The following is a 15837-nucleotide window of genomic DNA, read 5'->3' as shown; positions in this document are numbered from 1 at the left end:
AGGTCCCCGCCTCAGCCTTCTCTGCTCTAAGGGATTGGAGTCCTCCAAGTCCTTGGCCAACGGTTATGATTCAGTTTGAAGTAACATCTCAGGTCTATCTTCTCCATATAGTTTACTATCTTGTGTGCCTCTATAAGATAATTTATTAATTGTTTAATTTCAAGGGGGAAAAGGTCAAACTTCACCAGTTTCTCATCATTGCTCAGTCCTCCACTGTTAGGAATTAGTCTTGTGCCTCTTCTTGTGCCTCCAGTTTCGACTATCCCCCTTGGTGGCCAGAAATATCTGCGGCACTCAGGGTGTAGTCTGACCACAGGACTCTACAGGTTGAGCACAATGTCCTATGACTTGCATTCACTCTAGTCTAACTTTATTAAAAACTTCAAGCTGCTTTGCAGTGCAGTCTACTACTGATAACTTTTTGTACTAAAAGACTAAATTATCAGGTAAATTGAATTAAGCAATGTAAATAATACATCAAAGCTTAATACTAACAAACTGAATAATCATATAGTTTGAATGAACCAATTTTTAATTGAAATTATAACAAATCAAAGATGTATTAGGAAAAACATTTGATGCTCTGTACTCCTGTTGAATCTCTTGTTTCAGATATATTTCTTTAGTTAATCAGACTTAGGTTATTACTGAACTTTTCATTTTTGTGGTAAGCTGCTGGTATTTTGCCTCGAGTAGAAAAACTATATGTGAGGTTCTTCCTAAGTAAATATTTCCCAACTGCATTCTGATTTTCGAAACTTAATTTTAAAATAACTTTTGGCACTCAAGAGTTTTAAAAAGAGAAGTAAACAAGTGTTCATTATAGTAAACAAGTGCCCCTGCTAATCAGAGTAGCAAATGTATTACAGTGGAATGTAGTGAATATATTGTATAAAATAACACTAGTCTGTTTGTTGCTTTAACAATCTAACAAAATAATTGTTTAGTTTATAGAACCGCAAGGAACTCTTTGTATTTTCACTCAGCACATTGCTTCTACTTTTACTTCATAGCAGTCACTTTTTGCTGCTGTTGCTGTAGCTTTTACTTTGCAGGCATTAGGTCCTGAAATAATTTGTTTCCAGTTACTCAAGAAGATTTAGTTTAATACTTTCTCAAAACTATGAAGATGGACTTTAATTTAGAATATACAGGAAACCACTGATGTCTCTCCAGGGAGCTCATGTGTATAATCTCTAGACAAAAAGGCTACCATGCAACAGACTTTCCCAACTAATTCAGTAGTTCAGTTGACTCTATAAGGCATTTAAAGTATGGTGTTTTAAAACTGAAAAAAACATATACAATGTAGCCTAATAGTAAAAGAGTTTCAAAAATTTATGGCATTAAAATTGATTTTCCATATAACAAGCTCTTAGTACAGTTAACCTGCTTTTACTTTATCAGGTCCATTAAATCTGCTTCGGCACAGAGTGTATAAATCTGGAATGAGCACTATGCTCCTTTTATATCCTTTTAAAGTTAATAACTGGTAAGAGTGGATCTACTTACTATGGAAACAATTTTCCATCCGGAATGCAAAAATAAACTGATTTATCTTCAGACTGTCGAAGGAGCAGATGGCATTGGGTGCAAGCCATCAGTTTCTTACTACAGCACTCTGAATTTTTTACAATTTGAGTTTGATTTAGAATAATCTTAAGTTTATTATCAATTTCCATTCTATTTACATGATTTCCCTTTATCTTAGCCCTTACACCCACTTAATTAATTTTGGCTCTTTTTCAAACGCAGGATCATAAACACTGTGCTTTTTTCAGGATTAAAATTGTATCAAATGCGCTTATAAACATCATTTCCTTTTAGTTAAAGCTTGCCAAGATATTTTTTGAACTCATCTGATGAAGCCAAGAAATATAAATGCTTCTCAGTTTTAAATGTAGACCATATCTCACGTAACTTTTGAGGCATACGGTATAAAATTCACTTCCCATATTTTAATGCTCTGCTACTTGCACTAGCGTTACTTTATTGTATCATTCATATATGCATTACCTGATGGTAAATGAAAGGTTGTTTATTTCTACCTATTCCTCCATGCACTATACAGAGTGCATCAATGTGCAACTTATGACTGGAATGGTTAAAAACAGATCATTGTTTTTCAAAATCTAATATCACTGTAAAATGGCGGCCATTACTAAACTGGAATGTTTACTTTTTCCACTACAATATGCTTTCTGGTCAATAATATCTAGCATAATGGCCTAGCTGCTATTTGCTAAAGCATTCCCCTAAAGATAAATGTAATCAGCATTTATCCTTTCTCCAGTTTAGAGACCAGATGAAAGGACAATGCGGACTAAATTCAAAAGCTCTGTAAAATGGGCAAGGGGGTTGTGATGCATGATTAACCCATGCCCATTGATTGAGATGCAAGCAATAGTCAGTATGGTAGTATTCATGCTACCTGCTCATTTCAATGACTTCAGCATCCAGCCAGCATTAACTGGCCAATATCATGAGTAGTTAGATAACAATTAAAACCATACTGCACTTCCTCAAGCTAGCTAGCTAGCTCTTAAAGGAGAGATGCATTGTGGCAGCCATACAGGAAGTGATTCTGGCCTGGAAAAAATTGAAAAATGGCACAACCTGGGAGAGTTTGGTTGCAAGGTTTTCGATGGAAAGATATCCTGTATCCACATGGAGCTGGGTGGCTCTCCACACACACACAGAAGGCAGGAGGAACAAATGGCAATTGAGGCCAATGCAAGGAGTCAAACCCAAGGATCTGGATGCAGTGCTGCATGAAGCTCAATGACCTCAAATGCGTGGTCAAGGTCAGTGAATGCATCTTCAAATGCCATATCCTACCAACTGCCTCATTAGCCTCGGACACAGCTCAATTCACTGCTGTCCCATCAGTCATCTACCAATAATCTCTAACAATCAGGACATACATCTAATGCTCATATGCTTCACCTCTCCTTCACACAACTAGCAAGGCTCCCACCCACATCTTGCACACACTGCCAGTCATGACAGCCACATCCTCCAAACAGATTATACCATGCTCCCTGTCACAATCCCCCCTCTCTTTCAGGACAAGGTAGCACATAACTAGATGCAGCAGGAACTAACTGGAGGGGGAGAGGCATACCTGCATGTTCTAGCTCCATGGAGGAAACTGTGCTCACCATTATTGGAATACTCATTGCTGAGGCCAGCGGCATGGCTGAAACCACTGAAGCTGATAGTATCCTCATATGTAACCTACCTTTACACATACCACTTCTCCCTCATCCTGCACTCTCTACAGATTTACAAGCTGCAGATGGTGTAAGCATGCATATCTAACTTAATCACCCTCTCCACACCACAACTTTACCCTTGTGCCTTTCCCAAGAAGTGCAACTTGGCCAGGCGTTGGAGGGACAGCAAAAAGACAGTGGCATTAAAGACACACTGTCACTCAATTTCACACACACAACCACCCACTCAGATACTGACACTACAAATAAATTAGAGGAAAGCAGCTGTGACATCTGAACATGGTGAGATACCAAGCACAAGTTTTTCTTTCTTTATTCTTCCATGGGATTTGGGCATCACTGGCAAGGCCAGCATTTGTTGCCCATCCCTAATTGCCCTTGAACTGAATGGCTTGCTAGGCCATTTTAAAGGGCAGTTAAGAGTCAACCACATTGCTGTGGGTCTGGTGTCACTTGTAGACCAGGCCAGGTAAGGATGGAAGATTTCCTTCGCTAAAGAACATGAGTGAACTGGCTGGGGTTTTATACCAATCGATGATAGTTGTCATAGTCACCATCACTGAGATGAGCTTAATATTCCGGATGTATTAATTGAATACAAATTCCACCAGCTGCCAGAGCATTAGCCTGGGGGTCTGGATTACTAGTCTAGTGATATTCCCGCTGCACCACCGTCTTCTCTTAATGGCCTGCCACCAGGCTGCGGAGAGGATGGCTTGTCAGCTTCCTGGAGGGCGAAGTCGCATTTGATTTCAGCTGCAGAAGCGTCAGGTGAGCATTTTGATGGGCAACCTACAGATGAATGCTGATGGGTATGTACATCAAAATGGTGTGGCAAAAGTGAAAGCTGGGATGAAACAGTGAGACTGGGAGCTGGGATAAAGCAGGGAGAGTGGGACCTGGGATAAAGCAGTGAGAGTGGGATTGGGATAATCTACCTATGTCATTGGTATTGATCTGGACTACAACCTCTGACAGTTCACTATCTCTCCCCAGAATGTTCTGCAGCCAAATGTCTCCATTACCTTTCAAGGCCCTCATGGCTGACTGTGTCAAAGGCCAAACTGCAAGATGTTGCAAGTATCTCCAGCTCCAGTTTGGAAGAAGACAGAGCATAAACACTGATCACAGCAGTCACTATCAGAGCCACTGGCAATGCCATATTCATCCTTCTCTGAGGTTGCAGCAGGTGACAGGTTTCAATTAAGATGTCCACACTGAATGCAGACGTTGCATGCACATTGCTCCTTGCTGAAATTCAGGCAGGAGAATTGCTTCCTGGACACCCTGTACAGAAATGGCCTTCTGCTGAGAGCCCACTTCTTCCTCATCCTCCCTCTTCCAGCAACTTGTTCTGCTCTGTGTAGCTTCTGTTCATTCTCCATGTCATGCTGTATTCAAGGGGGAATATCTCCTTCAGCACAAGCCACAGCATTCCCTGTAGACTTCTGCAGCTTTAAACAATTATAGAAAGTACCAAATACCTGCAGATTTGTAGCATCAGCCAGGAAGATCAACCTAATTTGTAAGGGGAGGGTGTGGTGTTGGGGGTCTGTGGCCCGTCCTGCTGTTGAACACATGTTTAGCTGCGTAAGGTTAAGGGAAGGCTTTAGCTGCAGGGTTGAGCTTTAAATGGCAGTGCTGATGTCAAATCAGCATTTTCTGGATGATTTGCACCACACTGCCTTCAGTCCCATGAAAATGGGAGCTCGCCATGAACCTCCCAATGAGTTTCTAAAACTTACTGCATTTGCACTGTTAAAATGAATTAAGCGCGAAGATTGTTAGTGCTAGTAATTAATGACATGGTGAGATTTACGATGAGGCTTATGCTCCTGCTGTGCCACTAAATTAGAAGAGAACAACTGAAATTGTAGAGTTTCATTCCCAATGGTAAGACCATAAGACCACAAGAGCATAAGATGTAGGAGCAGAAGTAGGCCATTTGGCCCAATGAGTCTGATCCGCCATTCAATGATTGTGGTTGATCTGATAATCCTCAACTCCACTTTTGTGCCTTTTCCCATAACCGTTAACTCCCTTACTGATTAAAAATCTGTCTATCTCAGTCTTGAATATACTTAACGCCCCAACCTCTACAGCCCTCTGCGGTAAAGAATTCCACAGATTCACTACCCTCTGAGAGAAGAAATTCCTCCTCATCTATGTTTTAAATGGGCGCCCCCTTACTCTAACATTATGCCCTCTGGTCCTAGACTCTCCCACAAGGGGAAACAACATCTCAACATCTACCCTGTCAAGCCCCCTAAGAATCTTATATGTTTCAATAAGGTCGCCTCTCATTCTTCTAAACTCCAATGAGTACAGGCCCAACCTACTCAACCTCTCCTCATAAGAAAATCTCTCCAGACCCAGCATCAACCTAGTGAACCTTCTCTGGACTGCCTCCAATGCCAGTATATCTTTCCTTAGATAAGGGGACCAAAACTATTCACAGTATTCTAGGTGTGGTCTAACTAGTGCCTTGTATAGTTTTAGCAAGACTTCCCTATTTTTATACTCCATTCCCTTTGAAATAAAGGCAAACATTTAATTTGCCTTACCTATTAGCTGCTGAACTTGTATGCTAGCTTTTTGTGATTCATGCACGAGGACCCACAAATCCCTCTGTGCTGCAGCTTTCTTCAGTCTTTTCCCATTTAAGTAATCTTCAGCTCCTCTATTCTTCCTGCCAAAGTGCATAACCTCACACTTTCCCACATTATATTCCATCTGCCACATTTTTGCCCACTTACTTAACCTGTCTATATCCCTCTGTAGACTCTTTGTATCATCCTCACGACTTGCCTTCCCACCTAATTTTGTGATATCTGAAAACTTAGTGATAGTATATTCATTTCCCTCATCCAAGTCATTAATATATATTGTAAATAATTGAGGCCCCAGCAGTGATCCCTGTGACACTCCACTAGTTATAGGCTACCATCCTGAAAATACCCCCTTTATCCCAACTCTCTGTCTTCTATTAGTTAGCCAATCCTCAATCCATGCTAATATACTACCCAACACCATGGGCTCTTATCTAATTAAGTAGCCTTATGTGTGGTACCTTATCAAATGCCTTTTGGAAATCCAAATATATTACATCTACTGGTTCCCCTTTATCTATCCTGCTTTTTACCTCCTTAAAAAATTCTAATAAATTTGTCAGGCCTGGTTTCCCCTTCAAGAAGCCATACTGACTCTGCTTGATTATATAATGCATCCTTTATAATAGACTCTAACATTATCCCAATGACAGATGTTAAGCTAACTGGCCTATAGTTACCTGTTTTTGTCTCCCGTCCTTTTTGAATAAGGGTGTTACATTGGCAGTTTTCCAATCTTCTGGGACTTTTCCAGAATCTAAAGATTCTTGTAAGATTACTATCAGTGCATCCATAACCTCTGCAGCAATTTCCTTTAATATCCCAGGATATTTATAATTTATTAATATCCTAGCAACTCATCAGGTCCACGTGACTTATTGGCCTTTCGCCCCATTAGTTTCCCTAGTACTTTTTCTCTAATGATAGTTATTGTATCTATTTCCTCCCCCCTTTTGACCCATGATTATTTAGCATTTTTGGAATGCTATTAGTGTCTTCTACCATGAAGACTGATGCAAAACATTTATTCAACTCCTCTGCCATTTCCTGGTTTTCCATTATTATTTCCCTAACCTCATTCTCTAAGGGGCCTATTTTGACTTTGGCCTCTCTCTTCCTTTTTATATATTTAAAGAAGCTCTTACTGTCCATTTTTATATTATTTGCTAATTTACCCTCAAGGCTTATTTTCTCCCTCTTTTACTTTTTTGGTCATATTCTGTTGGTTTTTAAAATTTTCCCAATCCTCTGGTTTACCACTAACCTTTGCCACATTGTATGTTTTTTCTTTCAAATTGATGCTATCTTTAACTTCCTTGGTTACTCATGATTGGTTTATCCCCTTCCTACAATCTTTTTTCCTCATTGGGATATATCTTTGTTGTGAGTCATGAACCATTTTCTTAAACGTCTGACATTGTTCATCAACTGCCTTTTCTGCTAAACTCCTTTCCCAGTCCACTCCTGCCAACTCTGCCCTCATTCCTTTTCAATTACACATATTTAAGTTTAGCACAGTTGTTTCTGAACCAAGTTTCTCACTCTCAAAATGAATGCTAAATTCCACCATGTTATGGTCACTGTTTCCTAGAGGATCTTTTACTCAGATCATTTATTAAACCTGCCTCATTACACATTACCAGATCCAAAATAGCCTGATCCCAGGATCCCTAGTATTCTTACTCTTTACACTTTATTGAAATTAATTATTTACACCAGTATTGATCTCATACTTAACAAGCTATTTTTAAGAAAGAGGAAATAAAGACTAGAGATCTAAACACTAACTATAGACCTTAGTTTTAATCTAAAGACTAGAAATACTCACCAATGCAACTCACCAATCAGCTGCTTTCCACGTTCTTTTTAAATGAAGTCTCCCAACTCTTTGTTTTAAATAACGCCCACACACTCACCCACTCTTTGTTTTAAATGAAGTCCACACACTCACCCACTCTTTGTTTTACATGAAGTCCACATGCTCACCCGCTCTCTGTTTTAAATAAAGTCCATACGCTCACCCCACCCTCTGTTTTAAATAAAGTCCACATGCTCACCCCGCTCTTTCTTTTAAATAAAGCCCACGTTCACCCGCTCTCTGTTATAAATAAAGTTCACGCTCTCACCCGCTCTCTGATTTAAATGAAGACCACACACTCACCCGCTCTCTGCTTTAAATATAGTCCACATGCTCATTCCGCTCTCTGTTTTAAATAAAGTTCACGCTCACCCGCTCTCTGTTTTAAATAAAGTTCACACACTCACCCCGCTCTCTGTTTTAAATGAAGTTCACGCTCACCCGCTCTCTGTTTTAAATAAAGTCCACATACTCACCCTGCTCTCTGCTTTAAATATAGTCCACATGCTCATTCCGCTCTCTGTTTTAAATAAAGTTCACGCTCACCCGCTCTCTGTTTTAAATAAAGTCCACACGCTCACCCACTCTCTGTTTTAAATAAAGTCCACATGCTCACCCCGCTCTGTTTTAAATAAAACCCACGCTCACCCCGCTCTCTGTTTTAAATAAAGCCCACGCTCACCCCGCTCTCTGTTTTAAATGAAGTCCACATGCTCACCCCGCTCTGTTTTAAATAAAGCCCACGCTCACCCCGCTCTCTGTTTTAAATAAAGCCCACACTCACCCCGCTCTCTGTTTTAAATAAAGCCCACACTCACCCCGCTCTCTTTTAAATAAAGTCCACACGCTCACCCTGCTCTGTTTTAAATAAAGTCCACACGCTCACCCCGCTCTCTGTTTTAAATAAAGTCCACATGCTCACCCTGCTCTGTTTTAAATAAAGTCCACATGCTCACCCCGCTCTCTGTTTTAAATAAAGTCCACACGTTCACCCCGCTTTCTAGTACATTGTTCTTAAAGATGTTTAAGAACGAAAACTTAAAGTTTAATAAATAACTTGCTTTCTTTTCTGTCTCTTTTAACCATTCTTTCTTTTTCCCTCTATATATCTCTTTCTGTATTTAATTTCACTCTAATTCACCCTATTCCCTTCTCCGTCATGCCACTGTTTCTCTATTCTTAAATCTGATTGGTTAAGGAGAAAGACTGTTGGTCTCATTCACCAAGTCTCCAGATGCACTGTTGATTTCACCATGCCGTTTTCCGTTGCATATCCAGCAATATGCAGTGCAAAATGTATTTTAGCCAAAGCTAAGAAAAAGAATTTAACAAATGGGGCACACTAGACGATGTCCCACTATAGCAAATTCTGGGCCATTAAGGCCTCATACATGTGAATATATGCAGATAAGTAATGTTTTGACAGCTGAATGTAAACTTCAGCAACAGAAGAATCATATCCTGATCTCTAATTAGATTTATAAGATACAAGTTATTAGTACTATTATTATGGCAAACATTTTATCCACTAGAGTTAAAATTTCAGGTATTTTTCAATTTTTTTCTCTCCCACTGGTTCAACAGTATGTCCTGTAAGCTAATATTATCCATCAGTTTATCTCCTCTGTAAGCCATCACTGCAACGTGGTGACCCCCAATAATGAACAATTTTTGCCTGTTCATTGATCTGTTTTTTGGATAAAACATATTCTTGCACTAACAAAAACAAAAATAGCTGGAAAAGCTCAGCAGGTCGGACGGCATCTGTGGAGAGGAAGACGTTTCGAGTCCGAATGGCTCTTCATCAGAACTGAGTCTGTACTAGTCTTGCACTAAACATGTACTAGGCACTTGTGGAGACTTAACTCTGATCAGATTGTACAGGCTATAGAAATAATTTTGTTTGCAATAAAACCGAAGTATGAGGCAAAATGTTCAATAGATATTAAGTGTACAATCTATAGATAAATATATTCAAGAAAAGTTCATAATTGGTCAAATACCCTAAATAAAGATATTTCCTGAAGAAGTGCTAATAAATCATATAATACTGATAACATTAAAGTAAGGAATTCAAAATGAGTCTTCATTCCAATCAAGTAGCAAGTTTTCAGATGAACTGATCTGGAATACATTTAAACCCATTGGCCTGGATTTTCAGCTTGGTGGGCAGGCGCAATTGGTGGGCCTGGGATCAATGGGGAAATGGACCGCTGACTGCAATGAGCCCCCAACCGCGATTTCATGCTGGCTGACCAATTAACGGCCAGCCAGTGTGAAACATGTGCTGAAAAGCTCAGCGCTGCCGGGGGGCAATGTCAATGCGGGTGCGGGCGAGTGCTGACAGAAAGCTGCCTCAGGGAGCTGCAAACCCGAAACCCAGGAAATAAAGTTTTTAAAATCAGGAAGAAAATATCCAAGGATCACAATCAGACACCTGAACATACAGATTATAAAAATGCTGTCCACAGATTTCTGTTTTTATTTTATTTAATAATGGAAACCTCATCCCACCCTTAGATGAGGTTTCTTGAAAAATGTAAAGGCCGCCTGGCCGATTTGCTTGTCCGCCAACCGTAAAGTTGGACAGGCTATGCAAACTGACAAACAATTGCGCCGTTAATGGGCTTAATTGCCCTCTTAATTGTCGGCGGGCTTCTGACTTTTGCACGTGCCCATTGACTGAAATATAGCGCGAGCGTGGGTTGACATTGGGACGCTCGCCCGCTGTCATCTTGCGCGATTTCACGCCCCATCAGGTCAGGCACACACCCGCCCGATCAGCGTAAAATTCAGCCCAATCAGATTAGATTAACAATATTATATTCACAAACCTAGGGGATGTGAGTTCAAACCCCACCATGGCAATTTGCAAAATTGAATTCAATAAATTTGATAATGGTAGCTGGCACCAGATAAAATGACAATGAGAGCTGCTGGATAGCAAAAACCTTACTGGTTCACTAATGTCTGTCAGGGAAGCGAACTCGCCATTCCCTAGCTGTTTTGGCTTGCTTGTGAATCCAGTCCAACACCACATGCTTGATTTTTAATGTCCCCAAGGCAATAATTGTTGCGTAGCCAGTGCCGCCCACAGCCCAAGATCAAATAAAGAAAATTCCAATTAACAATATTACAATTAATATAGTGATTGAATACATTATTACAATGTAGAGCAAGATAGAGCTCATACAGCTCCATGTTTATAAAGATTCAACAAGTTTCTAGGTTTCCAAACAAATGTGCCTGTTAAGTTGTTACCAGGCATTAAAAATAGATCCAGATTAGATTGTTAAAATTACGGAAACCACTCCTGTTTGCATCAATTTAAGTGAACCCACCAATCTAACCTAAGGTCAAAGTCACTGGGGAAATTTCCACTTCTATCGTCCACCTGTTGTAAAACACATCAGATTTTCATCCTATTGGTTTTAATATGATAAAAGTCATGTGAGTTCTGCAACAGGCATGGGATTCACATTGCCAGATTACTGCCCAAATCGTGAAGATGGGAATCATCCCCACTAACTTCTGTGGTAAAAAAAAAAATGAAACAAAGCTATTTGCAACTCAATTGTTAATTAAATATTTATTTATGAAACAGTTGGGGTAAAAATGGAGATCAGCTTTGACAAAAATATAAAATTTATGTTTCTGCTTATTTTGCATACATTTATTATATAATCAGGTTCACATCATGGTTGCAATTGACTTAACTTACAAGATGTAGCAGATGACACCTATGCTCCACATATCTGTTGCATACCCAATTGGTTCATAGTTGATAACTTCAGGAGCCACAAATTCAGGTGTTCCAAATAGAACCTTTAGAGAGGTTGTGCTTTCTGGAAGAAATAGCAGAAGGATCCATGTTATGCGCCAATGCTCTTTTCTCTGCTGAAACATGTAGGGACCTTATTGAGTTCTGGCAATAAAGGACTCTTTGTAAAGGATGACTAGTTCATTTCTAGCTTTAACAAAATATTTCAGTTAACTGTCTATACTGGACAAGGTTTGCCAATGATTTGTTTTTGTTCCATTTCTTGGAGAAGAGGTGAGATTAAAGGCAGGAGATAAAACACAGAGGGCTATGACAGACATAACGTCTCAGCTTGGAGCACAGATGGTAAGGTGAAGCGCTCATGAAGCAGTTCTGTCAATTCAGGAGTGACGAAAAGGAAATGTGTCTGAAAAGCCTATAACAAGGCAAAACAAGTTACATCGAGGGTGACTTTCAACTGCTGTCTGATGTTTTCTTTCATGCAAAATGAACAGCCAGCAGTGAACAACGTGGGGAGCACCTTGGCTGCCCTTTGAATCCCCAAGTTACTGTCTTATCGATTTTTCAGGTTGGTCGTTAATTGAGCACACAAAGGTCCCACCCAAAAAGAAAGACTCGTGCTTTTATCACGCCCTTTCCATCTCAGGACATCTGAAAGGATTTTGAAGCAAGCACTTTGAGGCAATGAAGTACTTTTGAAGTGAAGTTATTGTCATAATGTAGGTAATGTAGGTAATGTAGGTACAGCAAGCTCTCACAAACAACAATGTGATAATGAACAAATATCTGTTTTTGATTGAAGTTGGCTCAGGGATAAATATTGGGTAGGACACCATGGATAACTCTTCTACTGTTGTACCTAATAATGCCTTGGGATGTTTTACATCCGCCTGAAAGATTAGATGGGAAGACTGTGTTTATTTGTGCTACAACTGCAATGTTCTTGACACCTTTCCAGTCAGCAGCAAGAGTTGCTGTATAGATGGAACCTCAGTTAAACGAGTCATTCTTGGAATGTGTTAATGAGGCTTTGATGCCTGTTTGAGGACCTATTCTGAGAAATTCAATGGACTCTGCCCATTGGTATCTGTGTTAAGCAGCTTAGCAAGGTGTCTTTAAAAGGGCCACTCCCACCCATTGCCTGCAGGTGCAAGTCCACTCCGACTGTTAGTTAGCAACATCCAAATTTCCGCTGTCCCCTCCCCCTATACGCCCAAAGCACTGGTTTGGCACAAGCCTGAGCCTGGGCCTGGGCCTACTGGTGCTAACAATGAGGTTCCAACACATGCCCATTGTGCACTTGAGCTGTAAAATGACCTGATCCCCTGCTGGTGAGGGTCCATTTGAGCTGCAGCTATGATTGGCAGGAATAAGCAAATCCCACAAATTGGGATGTCAACTGATCAGAGAACCTCAACTGCAAATGTCAAATGCAAATGGGCAGAGTGTGGCCTAACCAATAGTCTTAAGACAATGTGAAACTTGTTTTGGGGAATTCATGTGCCAGGAGGAGCAGGAATGGACCTTCTGGCCCTACAAAAATGCTGCAGTCCACTACCAGCCACTGGTGGGTATCTCCACTCTCTTTTGCTTTTGTCTCATGACACAAATTGCCCAAGGAACCACTGGATTTATCATTTTAATACACTTAGTTGCAAGGAATTCCTCTGCGTCTTTTCTTGTAGTTGCTACCTTAACTTTAGGAGAAATTTGTGAATACCCTGATAATGCACAAAGAGTTTCCACCAATGTTATGGCAGGAGAGTGGAAGAAGGTACAGGATAGGGACTGGGAAAATGTTATGGCAGGGGAGTGGAAGAGGGCCCGGAGAAGGGATGGGGGGAGGCCTGGGGCAGGGGAGTGGGGTGAAAGCCGCAGGAAGCAAGGGGAGTGAGGGAAGGCCTTTAGGCAGAGGAGGTAGAAGCTAGGTGTCTTCTGCAATATGACATTTTCTTTATAGTTGGCTGAATTCTGTATTGAAAGTCGCTGGGAGTTAAATGCATTGTCTTAAAAGAGTCATTATAAGTCACTTTGATCAACAAGGTTCAGAAAAAGCCTTATGTTTTTCAGTCACATGAGTCCAAGATAACTGACCTGATATCTCTCAGACCTACCTTGTTCAGTGAGATCACTCATGCACAGAATCACATGGCAATATAAAATATGACAAAGTTATCAACGCTGGCATTCTAGTGGAATTATTACCTAATCTTCGAGCAAGTCCGAAATCAATAAGTTTTATCCTTGCTCCTGTTTTGTTGACACACATGATGTTTTCTGGCTTTAAGTCTAGATGTACAATTTCCTGCTTGTGGATGAACTGCACGCCTTCATTAATTTGTAGCATGTATTTGATGCATTCTCTCTCAGTCAACTCAAAATCCTCATCAATTATCCTCTCAAAGAGCTCTCCTCCTGAAACTCTGTGAGACAAAAAATATACCGCCTAAATAATTGAAGAAACAGCAGGAGAAGCACAGCAGGTTAACACATTGAATATGCGTCTATTGATTGGTAGGGTGTGGTTTATTTGTACATTTCTTGTGGGATTTGGGTCCATTGACTTCAATGGAGCAGATACCCTGGTGGGGTAGAAAACGAACACCTGACTTGTTTCTGCTGGGTTGGTTAGGTTAAAGTTAGCACCTGTCTGTGTACTGGGTACTTCCACAGGGTCTTTGCTGGGGTTGAATTTGGAAAAATCAACGAGTCCATTAATCAGAGCACCATTGACTGAATGGGACCTACATATTGATAACATTAATACAGTGAAAAAAGCAACTTCTGATTGTCCATACAATGAAGGCACAGCAGAGAGAAGTCAATGGAAGCATGGAGGAAAGAAAACTGGAAAACCCTTTCATACCACCTGTATTTGATTCAAGCAATGTTACATTCAGCACATTTAATTTCCAAAGTGAAACCTGACAATGTCTATGTACAGAATCGTGCTAGCAGTGATCTGGGTCCATAAAGTCCATGTGATAAATTGCACTGCTTTCATACTAATGGAAAATAGATTGTGCCCGAGGATGGCCTCGAGAGGTTTTTACACCAGAATTTTGTGGGTGACCTCACATGTGCATATCAGTTGGAAGGGAAGCCCCCACTGTGAGTGGAGGTGGAGCAGAAAATTTCCTCCTCACATTGTCAGAAGCAGTAAGAAACAAATCCAGGTCTGGGTAGGAAGAACATTTTTCAGGGGGAGGGTTTGTGCAGTGGTATTGTCGCTGGATTAGTAATCCAGAGACCTAGGGTATTGCTCTGGGGACCCGAGTTTGAATCCTACCACAGCAGATGGTGGAATTTGAATTCAGTAAAAAAATCTGGAATTAAAAGCCTAACGATGACCATGAAATCATTGTTGATTGTTGTAAAAACCCATCTGATTCACTAATGCCCTTTAGGGAAGGAAATCTGCTGTCCTTATCTGGTCTGGCCTACATGTGACTCCAATCCAGACCCACAGAAATGTGGTTGACTCTTAAATGCCCTCTGAAATGGCCTAGCAAGCCACTCAGTTGTAACAAACCACTACAAAAAGTCACAAAAAGGAATGCAACCAGGTGGACCACCCAGCATTGCCCTAGGCACCGGAAATGACAATGGCAATTGCAGCCCTGTCGACCCTGCAAAGCCCTCCTGACTAACATCTGGGGGCTAGTGCCAAAGTTGGGAGAGCTGTCTACCAGACTAGCCATGCAACAGCTTGACGTAGTCATCCTCACGGAATCATACCTTACAGATAATGTCCCTGACACTACCATTACCGCTGTGGTGGCACAGTGGTATACAGTTGGAATTTCACCATTTTCTCAAGGCTCTGCATCACAACACAGTTGCTTTGTACGTGTGAATCCTTAATATGGGAGGAGGATCTTTTCAGGTGGGTCAAGCTCAAGGTCAGCATAATTGGCCGACTAAAGGGACACCCTAATGATCATGAGGCAACTGGATTACAACCATGCTCAGTTTTGTCCCCCTCTCTATGGTGAAGCCCACACAGCAGCAGGTTTGCTCCCTGACTCATGGGTCTCATAACATTAAGATTCCAGCAAGGACGAGGGCCACAGTAAAGTCTGCATTGAAGGACAACGCAACATGACCAAGGCTGGGGATGGTGGGATGGGGGTGGGGGTGGGCGATAGTGGTGGGGAATGGTGGGAGGGAAGGAGGGAGGGAGGCAGATGTTAGCTCCCTGGGGCCCAGGACAGACAGGTGGCGATAACAATAAGCAGCAAGTGATAGACAGAGCTAAGCGATTCCACAACCAATGCTCTGCAGTTCTCAGTTCTGCCATGTCCAGTCGTGAATGGTGCTGGACAATTAAACAACTCATTGGAGGAAGTGGCT

At 41.0% G+C, this 15837-nt stretch overlaps 1 protein-coding gene across 2 annotated transcripts in view; it reads right to left on the bottom strand.

Moving 5' to 3' along the window:
* The window catches only part of LOC144686672 (myosin light chain kinase, smooth muscle-like), a 433503-nt gene that overhangs the window by 17579 nt on the left and 400087 nt on the right, over nucleotides 1-15837 (bottom strand). Inside the window, exons 26-27 of one of the 2 annotated variants that reach the window (XM_078552188.1) lie at nucleotides 13690-13907; nucleotides 11425-11548 (exon numbers count right to left, since the gene is read on the bottom strand). In XM_078552188.1, the coding sequence (XP_078408314.1) occupies nucleotides 11425-11548; nucleotides 13690-13907 (342 nt within the window). Of the gene's footprint in view, nucleotides 1-1512; nucleotides 1567-11424; nucleotides 11549-13689; nucleotides 13908-15837 lie in introns of those variants that run through there. The other variant, XM_078552186.1, reaches the window with a different exon arrangement.

Source organism: Cetorhinus maximus, chromosome 11, assembly GCF_964194155.1.
Source record: "Cetorhinus maximus chromosome 11, sCetMax3.hap1.1, whole genome shotgun sequence".
Classification (NCBI taxonomy): Eukaryota; Metazoa; Chordata; class Chondrichthyes; order Lamniformes; family Cetorhinidae; genus Cetorhinus; species Cetorhinus maximus.
The sequence above is the reverse complement of the archived record's forward strand: the minus strand, read 5'-3'. Positions and strand labels throughout refer to the sequence as shown.